At 42.5% G+C, this 22,556-nt stretch overlaps 2 protein-coding genes across 2 annotated transcripts in view; one reads left to right on the forward strand and one right to left on the reverse strand.

The window, feature by feature from the left end:
- Trappc3l (trafficking protein particle complex subunit 3L) overlaps positions 1–22,322 on the forward strand; it is a 44,133-nt gene extending 21,811 nt beyond the window's left edge. Inside the window, exons 4-5 of the mRNA XM_038339665.1 lie at positions 17,443–17,628; positions 22,203–22,322. Of these exons, the coding sequence (XP_038195593.1) occupies positions 17,443–17,628; positions 22,203–22,322 (306 nt within the window). The remainder of the gene's footprint in view (positions 1–17,442; positions 17,629–22,202) is intronic.
- Positions 10,412–15,418, reverse strand: Calhm5 (calcium homeostasis modulator family member 5). The gene is made up of 2 exons (XM_038339664.2): positions 14,793–15,418; positions 10,412–11,516 (listed from the first exon to the last, which is right to left on the reverse strand). Exons 1-2 carry the CDS (start codon positions 15,330–15,332, stop codon positions 11,127–11,129), a joined length of 930 nt encoding a protein of 309 aa, XP_038195592.1. The 5' UTR covers positions 15,333–15,418; the 3' UTR covers positions 10,412–11,126.
- Positions 22,323–22,556: the final 234 nt, after the last annotated feature.

Raw genomic sequence — 22,556 nt, forward strand, 5'->3', positions numbered from 1 at the left:
TAAAATATTTTTGGCTGTTGTTTTTGTTTTTTTTTAAATTATCTTCTTAAAATAAAAGGCCATTGTGCCATATACTTCCGCATTTTACTTACTCTCCTTTAAAAAAAAACAGACAACAAATTATATTTGGCTTCCTTCCCTTTCTAAACAATTAGAATTTTTTTAAATGACTCGCCCTGAAAACTGCTGTTTCACAATTCCTGCTTCCTTCTGTTACCCAGGTTTGCACTGTGCTCCATCACTGCACTGTGGTCCAAGAGCAGCCCGTGTCTGACCTCTGGATAGTCTTTCTTTTCTCAGGATAGAAATCTTTATTTCCATTTTACAGATGCTCTCTACTCCTTCTGCCAGAGGATAGAGGACAGCACCTTGCAGGAAAAGCTTTCTCAGTTATGGGGACCGGTAGCAGCAGGAGGAGGGGTGCAGGCTGGAAGAGCCTGGGAGCTAGCACGGGGGCTCTTTGGGTTAATCAGAAACTAGAGGCCCTTTGTCTAATGTGGTTGACCACTGAGGGCAGATACAGAAAGTAATGGCCTTCCTGACACACAGGACCCTGTCTCCTGAGATCCCTGAGGAATGCTGAGTTTAGGTTTCTGTTCACATGATAGCAGTCCTCCTTTCTGCTACTCAGAGTCCTGCCTGGGTTGGTCCCAAGCTGTCATTTAAGACACTGTCAGCAGCACTGCCATTTGGGATGGTTTGGACCCAAGAGCACCTCTCTGTTTCCGTGCTGTTTCTGCTCCTCTCTTTGTTAAAGTCTGTCACTGATGTATAGAGCTGATTTTTGCTGATGATTTTTCTAAAACATGACCTTCTGCTGTCACGAGCACATCATTGTGGCTGCCTAGCTGTCAGTTTCTCCAGGTGATAATGTGACCCTGTCTTCTAGAGGGGACTCTGGCTCCCCCACATAACTAACTACCTAGGGCGGGTATGAACATAGGCTGCAGAACATTTCCACACAGCTCGGACCTAGCCATCTTGGGACCTCAGTGGTCTAGCCACGACAACCTGTTAATGAGGAGGATGGGAGGAGCATGTACCACGTATTACATAGAGTTCACCCCAGATCTTAAATTCTTCGGATGTCTTGCCACTATCTTATAAAGAAAAACTTTTGGATATTATATGCTGTTCCATGTGCTTCCCATGAAGCCTAAGATTGGAATAGAAAAATGAGACACTGGAATAATACCAACAATTGTGAGTATAAAACCCAGGCGATCCTTACCATGCTTGGAGCTGAGGATGCATGGGGTGGGGGTGGGAGGGGCAGAAGTTCTTTTATTAAGACGGAGAGTTTGCACAGATGTGGAGAATGCAGGCTCACAGCAAACTGGATGGAGACTGCAGGCCAGGCCAGAGAAAGCACTTCACAGCACAGTGCAGACAGATGCATCATGTATGCCCCATTCTAACCCTGGGCTGGGATCCCCGCTTCCTCTAATTCTTCAACTGGAAAAACTGGATGCTAATTAAATTAAGTTTAAGCTTAACATCTTCTTTGGCTGCTGCTATTTGGCAAAGCCTAACTCACAACCTAAATGAGCTGTTTGCCTTTCTTCTTCTTTTCTTCCTAACATATATTAAAATAAGTGGGAGCCCTTGGTAAATGGGAATTGAATTCCATAGAAGTCACAGCCCAACATAACACAGCATTCCAGAGAAGGTTGGCATCAGAGTTAGCTAAATGTCGGGCCGTTTTTCTACTTAGCATTTTTTGGGCAGAGAAGAAAGGGGGTAGAAATAAATTAAAAGGAAAGAAAAATTCTTTGCGGTCATAAAATTTTCAATATTTAATAAATGGTAGTATTATTAACCAAACTGACTCATAAAATATTTTAAGAACTTTTACTATTTAGGCTAGAAATGTCGTAGATAGGTTATTAAAAAGAAGAAACTTAAAAAAATATGTAGCCACTTAAATTTTTCTCCCATTAAGTAGGAAAAATCCTGTTATATAATCTAACACAGACTTGATTTGCTCTGCCATGCACTGCAGGGATGGGTAGAAGAGACCTATGGGAACTGTTTCTTGTGGGAAATGTGTATGCAGCCTCTCTGGACTACAGGTCTTAGAATTCAGATTTGGGAGGAATCCAGAGGCCATATGAGCAGCTCCAATAGAGCTCCAATATGAAGACAAGGTGCCTTCAGGGAAATTATCCTTAAACTGTAATGATTGTGTTTGAGAACAATGTTTTTCCTTTGATCTCAGAGAAGTATCTGCTAAGGCCTGATGGTCAGGGAATTCTGAAAGTCCCTAAAGAAAAACCCCTGCTTCCTTTCACCTTATTGAACAAATGTCTGTCTTCCCCTTCTGCTTGGGATCAGGTCTCATAGCATTAAGTCAGGCTTCCTCTGGGCTTCTTCTGTCCTTGACTCTATTACTAAATATTCAGCGGCAGAAGTGTTAAATGTTCCATGCCAGCGTCTGCGAACTAGGCTGCCTTATTCTGCATAGGGGCCTGTTAGTGTGATTCATTTATTCAGTGTGCCTATGGTGTGAAAGCACATGGATGCATATCCGTGTGTCTTTGTGCATGCATGCACACCTGTTAGCATGTATGTGGAGGCCAGAGGACAACTTAAGAGTCATTAGCATTGTTTTTCCCAAAGGGTCTCTCATTGGCCTGAAGCTCACCGAGTAGGATAGACCAGTTGGCCAGCAAGCCCCAGTGACCTCTTTTGTCTACGCCTCTCCATCTCAGAGACTGTATGTGCACCACGATGTCTGGCATTTTTATGTGGGTTCTGGGGCTCAAACTCAGGTCTTCCTGCCTCAGCAAACACTTTCTCAACTGGGCTATCTCTAGCTCCAGGTTTTTATTTGTTTGTTTGTTTGTTGTTTGTATAAATATGTTTAACTTCTCTCAAATTCATTTAAAAAATTTCAGGGAAGCCAAATCTTTACCTCTAAGTCCTTAGGTTTTCTGGTTGCTTGTTTTACACTGAGCCTGAGTTATAATTGAAGTCATTACACAAAGCACCTGAACTTACGTAAACACAAGTGTTACAATGCATGGGAGCCTTCATTAAGAAACGGGAACAAGAGGATCGAATACTTACATACTAATTAGACAAGAATAGTATGTTGCCAAAGAGCAAGTGAATTAGGCAAGGAGTCTGGGTGGTGATGGTTACGTTAATGAAGTCTGTAGTTTTCTCGGTCTCCATCTTGTGTTTAGGAGTCCCATCTCCTGCTTTTAAAAACAACGTGGAGGGTCAAAGTGGCATTCTGTCTCTGATATGCAGGTACCATTAATTCAACATGCCACGGTGACACATTCGGGGAATATGGCTTAGCCCCAAAATCTTTTAATCAAACCTACTCCTGTGGGTTGGAAATAGTAACAGCTTTGGAAGCATTGCGGCAGTGTAGCCATTTATAATGAATTTATCAAGAGAAAACTATGGAGCAAATGTTTTGGAAACAAAACCCTGCAGATCTTTCTGTGCATAAAGAAGCAGAGACACCAGGATGGCCAGCTGAATTCTGGGCCATCCCAGCTTGTCTGGATTCCCAGTCATTTCAGAAGGAAAATTAGGTCCAGACTTGCCCTGACCTCTCCAGGATCTCCAGGCAGCGGCTCTTAGCTACAGCCGCCCTATAAAACCCCCTGCGCATTACAGAATGTTCAATGCTCAAAGCTAACTTTCGACCAGCTAAGAGATGGTCTCTCAACAGGACAAAGGCAATAGAACATTTAAAGGACCACTTGTGTTTCTCATGAGTATTTGTGTTTAAAGTGACCGTGTCCTGTGTCACTGTGGAGCAATTGCTGTAGAGTGAGGTGGACCTCTCATTTCATACCCTTTCAACACTTCAAATAAAATAATAAAATAAGATACACTTAAAAAGAGAAAACATTCCAACGATGTGACACAGGCTGAACAGCTGGGTTGAAATGAAGCCGGTTCTCCCGTGATCCTGGAGGTGGGTGGATCGCAGAGGAGAAGGAAGGACAAGAGCCACGTTCTCTAGTTCTCTATACGTTTCCTCCAAGATGTTGGAAACTGCTCAAGCTCGAACTCAGAAACACATTTTTAAAAACTGCTTTGCTTCCCATCCAGGGTCAGTGAACTTCTGAAAGTCAGCCAGCTGTTTAAGGAATAAAACTTTTGTTAAGCCCTGATCGCTGTCCCTTATGTTTCCTCCCGCCATGGAGATTCCAGTGAAACCCTTGGGAGAAATAACCCTGTCCTGTTTAAGCCATCAGTGCTTGCATTATTGCAGATGCACATTTCTTTATGTTGACATCTAGGGCTCAAAATGTTTTTACAATACAACCTATCACCATGTTCCAAGACTTAGGTTATATGCTCTACCAAGGATGAATGCATTTTGAAGTTTTGTCCTTATAATCATTTGTTAGCTCCAGGTTCTCTTTTATGAAACCAGGCTCTCTTTTTTTGTCCTCATCTTTGAAATAATCCAGTGAATGTAATTAGGTAAATTAATTAATTGTCTCGACTTTAATCTGTTTTCATTACAATTTACATAGCATTATAATTTGTAAATATTTTCTCTTGATATTGATACAGCTATAGATTTAGGAAATTATGAAAAGTGAGCTGGTGAGGCAGATAAAGGTAGCTATATAAAATTTAAAGTCTAGGGAGAATTTTAAACTTTTTATGAACTTCCTACCAAAGTAAATTTTATCAGTTGTCATTTTTAACTAACAAGAATAAGCAAGACTGAGACTATGATCTCATTGATATAGTAGAAACAGACTTGAGCAATAACTCTCCCAAATGTCCAGACACTGAATGCAGAGGGTCCAGTGCTCCTGACAGAGGCCAAGACACTTGAAGGGAGACATTCATTCCCAGGAACATGTCAGAAAGCCACTCTGGGGACCTGTGTGCTGCTGCCCATAACTTAAGGTGGCAGATTCAGAGATGTACTTATTCAAGATCTCCACATTATAATTGAGAACACGTGCTTTTGATGGTAGCTACATGAGAAAGCAGTGTGTGTGTTACCAGTCAGACAAATAAGGGTTCAAATTCATTTCTGATACCTTAACAATGAACTAACCATGTTAACCTTTTTGAACGTTGATGTATTTTATAAAAAATGGAAATACTAATAGTCTTCCCCACAACTATGCTTGAGGAATTTAGGTGAGACAAAAAAACCAGCACTACAATATTAGCTAAGTTTTAAAAGTTAATTTAATGGAATACCAACAGGAACAGAGCCGTAGTTTGGTTCTGAATCTGAAGAATGCTTTTCGTGAGAATGATACAAAGCAAGAGCATAAGGAGGGGACTCACCAGTTTTCCTAAGATTAAAGAAGATGGCTCTTCACAACAAAAGAGTAGAACTTATCCAGCAACTCTTCCCTTTCTGAAAGCATAGCATATTTAAAACATTACCAGATGTTAAATATGAAAGGTCACCTTTGAGAATATAGGCAGATACTGTGCTACTAACAGGAATATACCAGGTGTAGAGTCCTGATGTCTCTTTCCAGGACTTTCCTCCAGGGATTATTAGGGACTCTTTCCTAAAGGGTCTGTTTGCAACAGCAATAAATGCAAAGTGGGAATTTGTCTGGTTGTTTCCTTATTATATTAACTACCTTGCCTCATTTTGCTACCATTTCCCGTAAACCCGATTATTGTCGGGTTTCATTTTCTGTAAATAACACTTCCCAAGTAGTCCTATGTGCTTAACTCTTGTCTTGCATCCCAAGATACCAAGTGTCTGCTTGCTGTTTTTGAGGATGCTAATGTAGATCAGAGGCTTCAAGTTGCACAGGACTTGGCTCTCTTATTTTCTCCTAATAGCTTAGAACTTAATATTTATTGTCTACATCCATTATGTCATTGGGAGTTGTAAAGGTTTCTTTTTCTAGTTCTGAAAAGCAATCAAAAGATCAATAAGGGGGCACAAAATGGCATAAAATAATAGCTTTCATGTACTCAGATAACAGCCCCTTTGAAGATGTAATGGAAAGAGACATCATTGAGAATAGCAGCAAAGAACACGGACAAATAGATGGTGCGAGAAGCTTATGAGAGATAAGCTCTGAAGCATCAAGAGTATCCTTGGACAACTGGAACGGCCCCCAGGCTCTTGGTCAGGCTGATAGAACAAAGATGTCTGAGTGAGTAAGTCTGCAGTAGAATCCAAAACTATGAATTCTATCTAGTCTTCTTCCCCAGAATGGCTGGCTCCACACATTGGAGCCATCTCAAATTCCCAAAATGCGGTCATTGACCCAGTGACATCAGCACTGCCAGAGAACCTGCTAAAATGCAGCTTGCCGTGCTTCTCCCTAGACCTCTTGACTCGGACACCTGGAAAGGGAATCCAGCCAGCTTTACTTCACTAGGCTTTCCAGATGATTTCGGTGTGAGCTAAGTTTGAGAAACACTGCTCTAAGCTCAAATTTAACTCACATTGGTGTCGCCTTCGTGCTTCCAGTGCAGACTCAATCCTGCAGATGTGGACCCCGACTCTAACTTCTAACATGCTCCTCCTGGAAGCTGATGCTGAGGATCTGAGCAATGATGAGGATTAGTCCATCTGTTCCAGTTCCCTCAAAACTGTTCTATCCTGTAACCTCCCCCGTGCTCATTCTCGACCCAGGTGTTCATGATAACTTTAGTTTAGTGTGTGAGTCCTCCCAATACTGTGTTTACCTTAGATGTAATTTAACCTGCAGCTCTATGTTCTTTTCAGACGTAATTTAACCAAAAATAATTTGAAAATGCATTTCAAGCTTTGGTGGAGATATTTTGGAGAGGCACTAGTTCATGTTTTAAAATCATGACATGTAAGTTATGGTACTACATCAAGAATATGTCAAGAGAAGAGCAAGGGAGGATCTTTGTATAAATTATATTTTGTGTTTTTTTTTTAAGTTCATACTATGTCTTGTTTCAGGTTTCCCTCAAATTTAGTTGATTAGCACATTAAGTATTTGCTAGAGCTCATGGTTTTCCTGGCTCAGCAATCTGAACAGGACATAGTCCCATGTGGATTAGCTCACATGTGTAGGAACGGCTTGTACTGGTTTGGTGAGGGTCTCACATCGTGGACTTTTCAAAGCTTCCTGATCGTTTTTCCTGCCATGCCTGCTGTGTGAGGACCAGACTTTCCCAAAGCTCTCTCCACTCACTGGCTTGCCAGCTGATCTCCAATGACGAAACCACTGGGCCTGTTAGGTTGCTTCCCTCTTGCCCTCACCTACTTTACATTCTCCTCTCCCTCTGTTCCTTTCTCGACACTTGACTAACTTGGATTTCCTAGATGGTGGCTGATTTTAGCATATCATTGGACATTGCAAAAGATCCATGAACAACCGTAACACCTTGTATGGGCCCAGCTTTCTTTCTTTCTTTTCTTTTTCTTTTTTGGTCTGAGGAGAGGCCTTAGTATGAAGATCAGGGAGTTCCATCTTTTATCTGGAGTTATTAATTCTATTTCATTACCATGTGTGGTGGTTAATTTTGGATGTCAACCAAAACTAGATTAGATTAATACTCATTCAGTAAATCCTTATTTGGGAGTATGTCTATGAGGGTGTTTCTGGGTAAAGCTAGTATTTGAAATGGTGGACTGGATATTAAAGTCCTTCTGCACCCAATGGGAGTGGGCACCATCCAATCTACTAATGGCTTGGAGAATACAAGAGACAGGTGAGGGATATATTTGCATTTTCTCTCCAACTTTCTCTTAATTAGCCTACTGTCTATCTCTCTTTCCTCCACGTTCTCTTCTGTCATCCTCTTTACTACCCACTCCCATTCTTCTCACACTGAAAAACTGGTGCAATCTTCTCCTGCCCTCCAATATCAGAACTCCAAGTTCTCTGTCATTTGGCCTCAAACTGAGTTATAACATCAGCTCTTCAACTTCTCAGGCCTTTGAACTTTGAACTTGAACCATATTGCCCACTTTCCTAATTCTCTAGCTTGAAGATCAGAAGTTTAAGGTCAGCTTTGGTGACGATGACATGGTGGGTCCAGTGCCAATCTAGGCTACACAGCACAAACAAACACAGTTGTTATTTCTTCCTACCTATTCATTTAATGGTATCACACTGACAACTTAAAATTGCACCAGTGCACATGTCAAATAGTTCTAATTAGAGCTTTCCCCCTACCTGGAGACATAAGGGCTGGTCATAAGTCACTATTCATAAACCAGATGGCATTGCAAATATCACAAATTCATGCCTCTATCACTACCATGAATTCCTTGGAAACAGATATGTGGATAGTTTTCAAAACCCCAAGATACAGTTACAAGAAGGAAAAGTATATTGGAATATATGGAGTGGGCCAGACATTGATATTTTCAAAGCCTCAAATTATTGGAAAGTATGAGCAAAACTGAGACACAGTAATAAACAGAGCTTGGATCCAGCCTTAATATTTCTCTTAATAAGTTTGGGATTATAAAAGGGACAGATCCCAGTCTCACTCACAAAGAAACTAAATATCCTCTCACTCATACCACAGAAGACAAAGAGGGAATGTTAGGGAAATTAAGAAGTCTGTCTTAGAGAATTTAGTAACCCCAAAGTCTATGTACAATAATACTACTATGCTATAGTTTGCACCTGTAATGTCCTTCAAAGGCCCAGGAAAGAGTTGATCTCCATTTTTACATGGTTTGGAGGTGCTGTTGGGAAGAGGTGGGGTGCAGTGAGAGGACTTAGGTTATTGAAGGCATGCCCTAAGTGGGAATGGGGGAAGCACAGCCCATTTCTCTTCCTCTCTATTGCTTCCTGAGGTAAGTGGCTTTGCTATGCCATGAACCTCACATGATGTGCGACTGGGCCACATGCCTGAGGTGGGACAAGCCTGTCATGAATGCTAACTCCCGAAACTGTGAACCAAGACAAGGCTTATCCTTTTGGAAGCTGACTTATATTAGGTGTTTGTCACAGTGACAGAAAGTGAATGACAGTTACTAGTTGAAATCCTTGAAATGAGCCATGGAGGAAAGCGATAGCTTTTCTGCCGTCTGCTGACTCCTAGAGTCTTAGCCAGTTCTTATGGCAAAGCTCTGGATCATTAGCTTTTGAACTGTTGTACCATATTTCAAGTGGGCAGCTGCATTAGTTTCCTGCTAGATGTGTGCACACTTAGCAGCGTTTTACATGTATAAGAAGAAAATAATATATACTTTTAAAAAAACATAGTCTGAGAACATATATGCAAAATATGTATGAAATTCTTTATTTGTCTATCAAGACTCACTTTGTAAGTTTTGCTAGATACTTTGTTCCGTTCCCATTGGAAATTAATAAGCTGGATGCATCCTGAAACTACAAGGCTTATTAATTGAGTCTGAACAGAAAGCTAGGAATGCACAGGAGAAAAAGAACCTTATGTATTTGTGATTCGATTTTTAGGGGTGTAGCTGGGCAATGGTGGTGCACTCCTTTAATCCCAGGATTTGGGCGGCAGAAGCAGGTGGATCTCTGTGAGTTCAAGGCCAGCCTGGTCTACAAAGCTAGTCCTAGGACAGCCAGGGCTACACAGAGAAACCCAGTCTTGAAAAGCAAAACAAATGAACAACAGCAACAAAAAGAATCCAAGGGTTCTAGAAACTTTGGGCCAAGGAGAGACACAAAAGCAAAATGTATTTCTCATTATAAATCATAATCTTAGTATTTTCTGGGGCTCTTGGACGTATAGGATTCCCCTGAAGTCTCTCATCAACTTTTATGTTAATGAAGACTCAAGATGAAGCCTTCTTAGATCTGGGAACACAAAGAACTAGTGACATAAGGTGTGAGCTACTGACAAAGGTGGATACTGTGGCTTAGCACTGATCTCAGAGATTTATAGGAATTTACACACATACACACAAACACGGACAGATACACACACACAGTAAATGTTGCATAGTAACACTCACATTATTTCTGATAAGTATTAAAAAACCCACAATTTTATGCTAGGACTGCTGTGGATAGTCTCCCAAGACCTATATCAAGTCATCACCAATCTATTCCATAGTATGTTTATAGCCCTCTGAAATTCATATAATGGAACCTAACCTCAAAGGTAATGTCATTATGAGGTGGGTCTTTTGGGAGTCCCTTGATGAGGGCAGAACCTGCAGCATGGGCTGAGCTCCCTCAAAAAAGATGCCCTAGGGAGCTTATTTGCCCTTCTTACCACATGACTCACAGTGGGGTATCAACAGTGACCTGAAGAACATCCGTCACCGGGTCCTCCCTGTGCTGCTCCCCTGACCTCAGAAGTTTTAGCCTCTCAAATTGTGAGGACTATCATTCGCAAGCCCCACTGTCTGTGGCGTTTGGTTATAGTAGCCCAGCTAAACTGAGACATACCCACAACATAGCAGGTGCCATGCCTGCACCCAGGATTTTAGTAGGGACCCATGAAAGTGATTTTCAATTACAAAGCGGGGGGTGGGGTATGAAATTTTTATTGAGAAATATTTTAATATACAATATTAATGTATTGGTCTTTATATCAATGCAGTCTTGCATGTGGGACTGATATGATTGTCTTTTAGACATTAGAAATTGGCCTGTGAGGGCATAAGTGCCTTTAGCATACAGCAGTCATGAGGTAGCCCTGCCCCAGAGTCAGACTTCCACAACCTGGCAGCAATGTGGAAACCTCTGAGTTTTAAACATTATATTCTTTCAGTTGGTGATTTTTGAGAATGGAGTTCTTCCAAGGAAAGGAATGTTTAATGTTAGAATTCCTCCATCTTGAAAGGTGTTGGATATATTTGTGAAAGGCTTCCTGATGGCCACTCTGCAGATGCCACTGTGCACAGACCCCTCCCTCACAAACGATACTTGCAATGAGCAGCAGAATACCATGCCAGAGTCTGCGGGCTGAGTCATAAAATCTTAGCATCTTAGCGCTTTCAGTAACTGTCGGACCTCCTAGGCCCAACCCTCCACCAACTCAGACTGTCTTTGTCCTCACTCAGCATCAGTGTGAGCACATCCAGACCCTGCACTCAGACGCTTAAAACAGTTTTCCCTGTGTTATCATCTTCTAAAGAAGCTCTGTTGGTGAGAAAATGCAGAGGCTTAGGTTGCTGTGGAGACAGCAGGACACTCTCAGAATGAGTGTACCTCTGGCCTCCTGAGCCAGCGACGGTTGGCGATTCACAGACCCTGGGCGGAGCCCACCAGGATCATTGTTGTCTCTTCCTCTTGGGGGGATTGTTCGAGACCATCATCTACCACCTTGTGGAGAGCGCTGTAGTGTTCCCGGTCTTGGTGGAATGCATGTAGCTCGGAAGCCGCCTCCCAGGCAGCAAAAGAGGGCATGGGAAAGGGATCTGGCCTCTTGTTTTCAAAAAAGCATTTCAGGTTCCTCTCACTCAGCTTGTTGGCACATTCCAGGAGTTTGTTTTCCAGTTGTTCCTTCTCACTTTGTGCGTACGTCTTCCAAAAATTCAGCTGCAGATAGCTGACTTTGGATTTGCAACGTGCATAGCAAGTGGTCAGCAGAGAGAAGAAGGATGCCGAACAAATCAGACACCATCCTAGAATCTTAGGGAAAAGGAGATATTGAGGACACAGAAAAGCAAAATGACATCTCAGAGAGCTGGGTACTATTCCGGGAGAGTATATAACCATGTTAATACCACAGCCATTACTGCCATCTCATCTCAAATTATTCACCTTAACTCTAAATGCTTTTTGACAGTCAAAATAAAGATGACGTTGACTCAGCATTGTTGCTATGCAGAGCAATGACCAGAAGGCTGACAGATGGAAAGAGTGATTACCGAATAACTCACTACTAAAGCACTTCCAATGGTATGGCTGAGAAGAAAGAATTCTTTCTAATGCATCGTGGTTGTTATTTGAATGAACGAGCGGTTTGTTAGCCAGGTGTCCAGGCATTCATCAACTCATTCATACAATCCTGACCAACTTTTCCCATGGGACTTTGTAGAAAGCAGCAGCCACTCTACGGATCCTGAGGTGTATTGCTCATAGTGGAAAACAAACAGACAAGCAAAAACAATACAGTAATTGCAGCAGTACACAGAAACTTTAAGAATTTAAAGCCGTTCTAAATGTTTAGAGATAAAAAGGGGAGAGGGTCAGGTCATTTCAACATTTGAGGATTGTTTGTTTTTAACTTCTAAAGTTAGAAAAAGCAAGCACTTTCCTAAACATGAATGCTCTTATTGGTGTTGTAACTTTAAAGGCAAAAGTCTGTACTTAACATATCTTCTAAATTTGCTGCTCCAATTGAACTTTTCATAATTTGGGTTAATTTTATATTTGAACAACTAACCAGTTTCTTGAAATCATCTTTTGATTTCAGTTAAAAGGACCCTCGACAGATGAACTCAACTGAGCACAAAAGCAATAGCCTGCAATTGGGTTCACTCAGATCATAAGAGAACCAAAATGAGCTTTAACTCAGTGGTTCCCAAACTCAGGGGTTACTAGAAGAGTCTCACCCCGCATAAGTGCCATTTCTGAGTTGGTGTTCCTCAGACGAAACACGTGGCTTTCTCCTCACCATGGGTGTTCCCTGTACCTCTTTCTCCATTATGATTTTAATGTTACCCATCTCAGAAGATATTTGGGGGAACCCAAAGAAATGATACTGGGCAAGAAGCTCGTGAGTTCCACCTGCTAGCCACTCGTTTGCAAGCGTCTCTCTCTGTCCTGTGGGAGCAGGTGAGGCACAGTGACTACCATAGCATCCTCCTGCTCTCCTTCGGCTATCGGTGGACTTGTGGCTGACTCCTTCAGACCTTCCTTTCTTTCAGCATCTCTTCTTCTTCATTGTGACTGGGCCTCCTGTGTTTGAAGCTATCTCCCCACACCTACCTGAGCTAATCCTGATGAGTTAGAAACTAAGTGATCGGCGCAGATCGGCTCTTGCTTTCTGTACAACCTCAGCATTGGCTGTTTCTCCCTGCTTAGTCTTGTCCTTCTCCCAGGCTCACAGCACCTAGAACTCCAACTAGAATGAGAAGATTGTGCCACGTCTAGCCCCGAATGGTGTCCTTTTTTGTCTCTTTCCCCAAATCCTGCCAGTTTTCTCTGCATCTTGAAATATTTAATAATGTCCTAGAAACTTTATGCCTCTTTATGTCCATTATCTCTAAATAACTTTCCAGAGTAAGTGTCACCATCCCCCACTGTGAGAAAAATGGGGTTGAGAGTTCTACACCACAGAGCTGGGGAGTGGCAGCATCAGGATTCAAAGTCAGCTGACTGCAAGGCTGAGCTCTTTCCACTAGTCCGTTCCACCATCCTGAACAACAGTCACCCAGCTGGGTTTCTTGTTGCTCTGCCCCACCCACCCATGAATGAATGCACTTTTCCACCTCCACCCACATGGGCAATTATTGTTTTGAACTATGTGATGCTTGCTGCCATCTGAACCTCACAGTCAGCACCTGCTATTGCCACATCTCCCTTCACCCACATCTCTCGGATATCCTCCTGTAGGTCTCAACCACAAGTTCTTATTCTACTGAAAATTCAACAGGTCATTGTGGCCAAGCTAAGTTATAACCAGATGTGCATATTTTCTTTGGGCTTAGATTTAAAGACGAGCTTACACAGTGATGAGCGTTTGAACTTGGCATTGGCTGGATGGAGCCTGGTGTCTGTGGATGTCAACCATGTGTCATTTGTACTATGATAACATTAGTAATTAATACCTTCCTTCAACAAAAGACGGAATGCACTCAGAAGCCTGACATCTTCCATCTAACCTATGCTTTGTGCATTAAACAAAGGAGTTTATTTAGGAATATTCTTTGGCTTAGTAGTTTATGAAGAATATGATTTTATTACTACTCTAGATGGTAGGAGCCACCTTTGCTTCGATGCGTTTGTTATAACCGCAAGTTCTTTCTAAAACAGTAAAGGTATAGTGTGCCTGTGCTAATAGCATTCGTGAGAAATGGTGACTCCTATTGCTCCTATCTACTCCTATTACTTCTTCTGACCTCAGAAATAGGAAATCGACTTTATCTCAAGGCCAGGCCAGGGCTATGCATTGAGATCTGTGCTCATATACTTGGCCAAATGACAAGTTACTTCCCTGTGTTGATTAGCTGAAACTGTAAATTAGTTCTCGAAAGTAAAACAATGCTCCAAATTCTGAGCTTCTAAAGGATGTCGAGAGCATCTTTAGCTGTACGGCATAGAGAGAAACGTCATCATCTCTCTAGGGAATATGATCACTCTTCACTGAAGGCTGTTTAAAGACTGCTTGGTCCCTCTTTCATTTGGGAAACTCTCGATCCCGGCAGCATCCACACACACAAGTAGCAGTGGCCAGTGTGGTCACTCAAGCAAGTTTCCACGCTAATTACACCACATGCTACTTTGAGAGGGAGAAGCTGATTTGGCTCTGCTGTATTTCAGTGGATGAAGAAGTTGTGTCTGTGATTTTTGAGAAACCAGCTTGAAAACTAAGTAATCGATAGAAGGCAGTAATGCTTAATTACAGCTCGGGCTTCGCACTCAGTGTGTGGCTTTTCGTTCTGCATTATTTACAAAGTCAACTGGGAGAGATGGTTTTGAGCACTTAAGTATTTACATATGCATAACCCAGAGGGTATTTTCTTTTTGGAAATGGAGACTACACTATCCAATCAGCAATTTTACTGATCCATCCTGTCCCTGAAAAGCTTTTCCTGAGATTGTCTTAATGCTCTATCGTGTTTCAATTTCCACTTAGTGTCAAAATATTCCAGCAAGACTCAAACTCTGGCCTGGCAGACAGGAAGACAGAGAGGAATCTCCAAGCTCACACTGGGAGCAAAGAGTGGCATTTGTCCTTACCTGAGACTGGGCTTGCAGGGACAGCTTCACCTCCTCATTGTCCATGGGTGCCATGCTGCTTCTGCCACAGGAGACTTTGTACAGCTCTTCCCCGCACTCCTTGGGCTTGCCCTTGCAAATCATCTCCAGGAGCCTTGTGCTCCTTGTCCCGCTCATAGCACATTCGTAAAACGTCCCATTAAGCAAAGCCACAGAGAGCCACATCACTGGAGCCACCAATGAACTCAGTGTGATGTGGCCCAGGACGTAGAAGAAGCGGCAGCAGCGTTTCCTGGAGAAGATTTTCTTGGGATTTATGCAGCAGCCAGTGAAGAGTCTCCACGCCTTATTATTTAGAAAGAATCCAAGGATCAGTAACACCCAGGCAGGGGCAAAGAGGAAAACCAGCCCATAGGCTGTGTTCTCGGTGCTGCAGGGGCACTTAAAAGCCACTAGTGAGAAGAGACGCTCACTTCCCAGGGTCAGCAAAGCCATGAAGCTGTAGCCAATAGCCGTCTTTTGGTTAAGAAAGAATTTCAGAATACTCTGAAAAGCATCCATGTTGGAGACACACGAAGAGGGGAAGAGGAAAGAGCGTTTGCCTTGGTTTTAGCACAGCAGCTGTGGCTGTGGCTGTGGAGGGTGGAGCCCTTTTGAAACAACAGTCCTCCTCTGTCTGCCTCCAGCCAGATAAGGAAACAATGTCATTCCCTAGGAATGCTAATTTCCCAACAACGTTCAGATAATGCCTCCTACTGGTGAATGCTGACACTTGAGGCCCGAAACACTGAAGAGGAAAAGCAAAGTGCACAGGTTCCTATTAATATTCTCCTGATGGGCGTTTGATTGCAAATCGAAAGTTCTCACACAAATTATGGTACAGAAAATTTCCAGCAGGAGACTCAGCCCTCGTGGAAATGGGTTTCAGCCATTGACTGACTTGTTGTCAATCCAGTCTCCAAACCCAGCATTTCACAATAGGTTTCTTCTCTTACTCTATGCCCTAAGATTTGGTAGACAGCGGTTCAGGCATCCTAAAGGGGCTTGCACTAAAGACTTGAAACACCGTTTAGGATTGGGATGATGGGAATTTATGAGGGAAGTCTAGTAACTAACTGAACTTTCAGAGAAAAAGAGGAGCCCTCACTTCTCTTCATGTGACTTCTTGATTCAGATCTTGATCATTCTGACACAAAGTAAACCCTTCTAAAGCAGACGTGGAGTCTACATTAGGATGCCGTCAGGTCTCCCAGCTGCCCACCAGGTGGTGGATTTGGACCTTTGGTGAACCTCAGCATGGTGTTTCATGCCAAGACATGTTTCTGTCTCAAGTGTCTCTGCCCCGTCTGCACCCTACTTTGTCCACTTGTCAAATGCTAGCTCGCTCGGTGCTCATGTGTTCTAGGTCTAATCCTGGTGTCGAACGTAGACTGCAAACGCATTCAGTAGCTTGATTTGCAAGTGACAACTGAGTTTACACTGTGGCAGGCCCTTGAGAGACAGGCGCTCCTCCATAAGAGCCTATTAAATTTAACCAAATGAGCAAATGAATGGACATTTTTCTACTTCAAATTATAAATAATTTAAGAAAATTGCTTCCATTTCTCTTATGCTGCTCTTAATTTTAAAATTAAGCTAATTAAGGCCTTTGAACGATGGCAGCACATCAAGCTGACAAATTTCCATTAATAAGCTTTAGAAGCTGGGTTTAGGTGTTTGGTGAAACTGCCTTGGATTAGGAACCAGGAACTAGAAGGCCACAGTCTTTGCTGTCGTTTTACTTCTCTAAATACCAGATTATACATTTGCAAAACTTGTGCTTCCAAAGAAGCAGTGGGGCCCGTGAGAGAGAGGGCTGATGGGTAAAGGTGAATTCCAGTAAGCCTGAGGATCTGAGTTCTATCCTTAGAACCCACATGGTGGGACAGGGAATCCAACTTCTCCTTGTCCACTGATGCCTGCCAACCACACACATGCACACACACAACAAATAAATGTAAAATAATGTTTCAAACAGAAGTGAGTCCCAGCCCTGCTTAAGATCTGCTTAAAAACAAAGACAGACAGAAAGGAAAGGCTGTGGAGAACAGAAGGTGTGTCTAAGGTCTCTTCTGTTTTTGTGCTGCGGGGTTCTTGGCGTCCTACACCTCAGCAGACACTTTCGACAATTGCATTATCACACATTTATGTTGCTCCCACCACTGCATCTTGCTCCTCCTCGAAGACCAACATCTACAGTATAATTCTGTGTCCAAAAACCTCATTCTTGTGTCTGATCTGCCCCATGGCACGGCATATTCTCAGACCAGTGCCCTCCTATTGTAGAATATGCCCTGAACCTCTGAACTCTTAATCTCAGGGTCTGCCACAATCAGTGTGGCATATACCACAATGTTGTGTTGATGCGTTTTCTCCAAGGGTTTTTAGAAATAATATTTTCTTTTTACAAACCATATCATTCTACAATGCCTAGCACTGTAGGATATTCTAGAAGAATAAAAAATAATTTAAGAGTCTCCCATGGCAAAAGGCCAGTAAACTGCAAAGAAAAATGTGAGCATAGATACCCTGGCTGCAGCCTCAGCTTGGCAAGCTTGATGCTGTGCTGCAAAGCAATGGAAATAGACTTCGGTCTGAGACTAAATGCTGTCATCTTCTCGTTCTTTATCAGGTTGCTTTCAAGATGTATTTGGGCATCACGCCGAGCGTGGCCTGTCACAATTCAAGCCGAAACGAATTCTCCCTGATTCTAGACAAGAATCCTCTGGCAGAGTTTGTGGAAGAGTTGCCTGCTGGACGATCTGCGCTGTGCTACTGCAGCCTGCTCTGTGGGGTCATCCGAGGCGGCCTGGAGATGGTAAAGCACGTGCCTCATCTTCGTCATGCGTGTTAGCCATCCAGTGCTGTTCTCAAAGTGTACCAGCCTCAAAGGAATGCACAGTCTCTAAAGGTGTGATGTCCGGGACTGAGCAAGGCCTGTTACTGCAAGCCTGTCAGCTCAGCTCCTTGGGTACCATAGATGATCAGGATTGTAGGTTCAGGGCCAAGTTTGTGCTATAGAAAGCAAATTGAGCACCATCCTGGGCAACTCAGTCCGGTCCCGTATTAAAATTTTAAAAGTGAAATGGAAGACTAAGGACTTTTGCCGGAGAGAAAGAAAAGAAATCTGGGAGATGGCTCGGCATGTGCCATTAAGCCTGAGAGCCTGAATGCAGTTCTTAGAACCCACACTGTATAAGGAATGAGCTGAGTCCTGCAGGTTGTGACTTTTCTTCACACTCTGCGGAACATGCATATGTGAGAGCACACACACACTAAACTGATTAGTAAAAAGGGAAAGAGTCCCAGGAGTAGGTCCCGCAGTTGTGGCTGATGAGGATCTCTCGCAGCTTAGTTTACATGCAGCCTCAGCTGTAGCCTCTGCAGACTTGCTGATGCTAGAAAAGCCACCCACAGGTTCACACAGTGTCAATGCCTTGCAGGCCACTGTGTGAAAGCGCCAGAATATTCTTTGCCACTTAGACCTCTTTGTAGATATAATCACAGCATGGCAGTCTGAGCTGCCAACCTTGGGGCTATGTGGGAGGGGAATAGCTGAGGACTTGTGGTACAGGAGGTACAGGTCAGTGCGGGCTGACTTCCACACGTAAGGTATTCATTGGTTTAACTGAGACAGTAATTAGCATCCGTAAGGTGCCTGGGACTGAGCCTGCAAAGATGGACAAGATACAGAGAATCTCCTGTCTAGTTTAGGAAGTCATGTGCAAGTAAGTATGATTAAGGGGTAGAGGGAGACCTGGAGTAAGAGATAATCTGTACAGTCTTGATAGAAACTCTGACCTGACTTTCTAAGGAATGATGGGAGTTAGGTCAAGGCCTTCGTAAAGCGAACAGGAAAGCATAATATTTCAGGTAGAAGGGACAGAATGTTCAATGCCTCCTCAAAATAAAAGAACCAGAAACTCAGATAGTTCAGGACTGACATGAAGACTAAGAGAGGGATTGCCATGAGAAAGTCTTGAATTCTTTAAAGATAAAAGAAGGGATCCACATGACAAGCCGGGAAATTCAGTCTTCTATATTGAAAGTACCAGAGCAGATGCAGGTTTATAATCAAGGAAATAAGAGTCTTAAATTTACATTCTAGAAATTCCAGTCCCTTGTCAATCAGATGAGAGTATACACTGAAGAGAGAATGCTGAGGGAGCGAGGAGAGCAGATATACAGCTGATGCTGGTAACCGCAACGAAAACCAGAAGGCATCCCTGGCAGCAGTAATCAAGAGGCTGACAAGTACTGGACCAGTGCTTGTCAGGGCAGAACAGTCAAAACTCAGATGTCAGCGGGCAGAAAGGGACACAATTGAAAAAAGAAAAGATTGAAAAATGGCCTTCAGGTTTCTGAACAAACCCATAGTAAAATCACAGTGTTAACCAAGAGAACAAACCCATAGTAAAATCACAGTATTAACCAAGAGAACAAAACTATGAGGGCTGAAACTGACAAGAGAGAGCTCAGTTTTGAACCTGCTAATGCTGAGACGTTCAACAAACATACAGTGAGGATTTCCGAAAGAAGTTGTCTCTTTTTTTTATTCATTGATTTACAGACAAGGTCTCATCATGTAGCACAGGCCAGCCTCAAACTCATGATCCTCCTGCCTCAGCCTCAGAGTCCTGGGATTACGGGTGTTTGCTGCCATGCCTTGCCCCCATTTCTTTATATGTGCCTGTGGAATATGACTGATGAGGTGTCAGAACTGACAGAAATACCTAAGGAGATTCTGTGTAGTGGGAAGAAAGGCAAGCATGGTTAGAACTCTAGGAAACAGAACAAAAATACAGAGTTAAACAGAGCACCCCAGAACTACAAAGGACAGCAACATGGAGGATTCAGAAGAAGGAAACCGATAGAGAGTGATGGATGGGGATCACAGAAACCAAAAAGCAGAGTATTTCAAGAAAACTAACAAAATCCAACACAACACAGTTAGCCCTATAGATGGAGGTGTTTTTTTTTGTCAGAACCACCTTCTTTCAAATAACCACACAGAGATTTATTATTATTTATAAATGCTTGCTCAATAGCTTAGGCTTATAATTGACTAGCTCTTACATCTTAATTGACCCATATTTCTTATCTATACTCTACCACGTGGTAGTACCTCTTTTCACCATGGCAAGTTTACCTCCTGCTTCCTCTGCTGAGCAAGTAAAATACAGAATGTACAGATTGGGAAAAGAGACACTAGAAAGTAGAATAGAGCTAAATCTTGTTTTCAAGGAGATAAATGGACTAAGAAATGGAATAAAGGGAGTGGTGACCCTAGGGCAAGATCCCACCCATCTAAATTTCCAATTTGTGAAAAGGAATTAAAGAAAAGCTTAGAGCTGGGTGTGGTGGTGCACACCTTTAATCCCAGCACTCCAGAGGCAGATCTCTGAGTTTGAGGACACTTTGATCTACAGAGCAAGTTTCAGGACATTCAATTTTAGGCAGTGAAAGACAGAAAGCTAGTGACGATGTAATTAAATGAGGGGACCATATTCCAACCCCAGAAAGCAGCAGAACTTGGCAACTTTGGCCAAGTGGTTCTGGAGTTAAAAATAGGAGAAAGGAGCTATGAAATTTGCCCTTGAGACTAAGGAAAGCCACTGAGGCCAGGCATGTGATAGGGGCATCACTGAATGAAGGCCTAGAGAGGCCATTGCATGAAGCTGTAAAGTTGGAGCCTGGATTTCCTTGGAGAACTCAAAATTTTGGAGATACTAGAGCCAGGGATACCTGCTGAGGAAAGCTGCTAATAAGAAGTAGAAACAAAAGAAAGAAATATGTTGCAGTCAATAGAGCTGATAGGAACGGAGATCCAAAGAGCATTTTAACATCAGATATGGAGATGTTGAGATTGGAGTTTGCCCAGTGGTTTTCAGTCTTGCTTTGGTCCAGTATTTCCTGGTTATGCTTTCTTTCCTATGTTTTGGAGTGGTAAGGTATATCCTGTGCCATTGAATGTTGGAAGTATGTATCTGTTTTTGACTTTGATTTTTATAAGGAATTACAGTTAAGAGATTACCCGAATCTCAGAAGAGACTTTAAACTTTGGGCTTTTAAACATTGTTGAGACTGTGATAGACTTGGGAACTTTTGAAGTTGAACTAAATGCATTTTGCATTATGATACTATTACAAGTTTATGGGATTCAGGGAGTAGAATGTGGTAGTTTGAATTTAATTGACCCTCAAAAAGACTATAGAACTATTAGGAGAAGTAGCTTTGTTGGATTAGGTGTGGCCTTGTTAGAGGAAGTGTGTCATTGTGGGGGCAGGCTTTGAGGTCTCCTTTGCTCAAGCTTTATCCAGTGTGACACACAGTCTATTTCCTGTTGCCTGCAAGACGTAGGACTCTCAGCTACTTCTCCAGCACCATGTGTGCCTGCTCGCCCCCATGTCCCGCTATGATGATAATAGACTGAACCTCTGAACTGTAAGCCACCACCCCAGTTAAATGCTGTCCTTTATAAGAATTGCTGCGGCCATGGTGTCTCTTCCCAGCAATAGAAACCGTAACTAAGGCAGTGGGTATCATGAGGCAAGGACTTTGCACTCTTTATGAGCCAGATGATCTGACATTTGGAGGCCTGTGGATTAGAAAATCCAGGTTCATTGCCTAGGAGTTCTTTATCTGGGAGGGGTGAGTCAGGTAAGGCTCAATAAATATTAATTAATTGCTGGCTAGACCCAGGAGCTCTTCACTTACTACTCTCTTCTACCAGCTCCCCTCACTTATTTATCTTCTTTATCCCAATGACTAAAAATAACTCTGATCAGATACTCTATTGAAAATAGGTCAGCAATACCATGCTGCTCTTACATGAACACGTTTTAATGAATAGAGAAGTAAGCCCTTGGGTTTACTTCATTGTCTGGGAAATGGGAAATGCTTTCAAGTGGAAAAGTAGGCCCGGCCATCAAATATGCATGCCTGTAATTCAATATCTAATCTTATATTTATAATGTATTTAGTCAGTATTTTTCAAAGCTCTCAAGGCCATAGGCAATTGCTAAATGTTGTTAGAATAAGCGATTATATTGTTTCGCTAATGACAGAATGTTTTATGGCAAGTCAGCTTGAGAGGAATCCTATAAAGACCCATTTCTCCTCTGAAGTTCCGCTTGGCCAGGGACCCAGAGTGAGGTCTATCTCTGAGTCAGAAATTTGCATTCTTTCTGAGATGGGTAGGACGGTTCAGCCTTCCTCCAGTGCTCACACCATACTGCTGATGTGTGGTCCAGATATCTTTGGAGAACACAGTTCACGGTTCTCTATTCACAAAACAGATGTTTCTTATCAAAAGAGAAAGACAGGAAAAAATAGATTTTGAAAAAACTGTTTTTTTAAATGACCCAAGCCTGTTTTTTTTTTCTTTCCTAGGTTCATTTGGCTGCTGAAGTTACATTCTTGCAAGACAGACTAAAAGGCGACAGTGTGACAGAAATTGGAATAACTTTTCTAAAAAAGCTGGACGAGAAAAAATATAGACGGAAAAAATGAAGACTAGCATGTAGAGAGCCATGAGTGGTTAGCTGACCAGCGAGTACTAGCTAAACACACAGCCGCAGAAGTTATGCATTGCCTGATGGCATGGGCTTTGATGGGCTAATAAGCTTGCTGTGTATCACACAATTTTGTGATTCCAAATGCAAATAACTCCTTATAAAACAGCAAGCATGAATTCCGCATATTACTCAATCCATCCTCAGCTAGTCTAGCCATCCAATTACCCGT

This window comes from Arvicola amphibius, chromosome 8, assembly GCF_903992535.2.
Source record: "Arvicola amphibius chromosome 8, mArvAmp1.2, whole genome shotgun sequence".
In the NCBI taxonomy this organism is placed as follows: Eukaryota; Metazoa; Chordata; class Mammalia; order Rodentia; family Cricetidae; genus Arvicola; species Arvicola amphibius.

What these genes read in the sequence shown, in the direction of transcription:
- Calhm5 (XM_038339664.2), bottom strand. Translation starts at nt 15,332, where the DNA reads ATGGATGCTTTTCAGAGTATTCTGAAATTCTTTCTTAACCAAAAGACG. An exon ending in CCCTGCAAGCCCAGTCTCAG is followed by an intron (nt 11,517 to 14,792) that starts GTAAGGACAAAT and finishes CTTTTCCCTAAG; the next exon opens with ATTCTAGGATGGTGTCTGAT.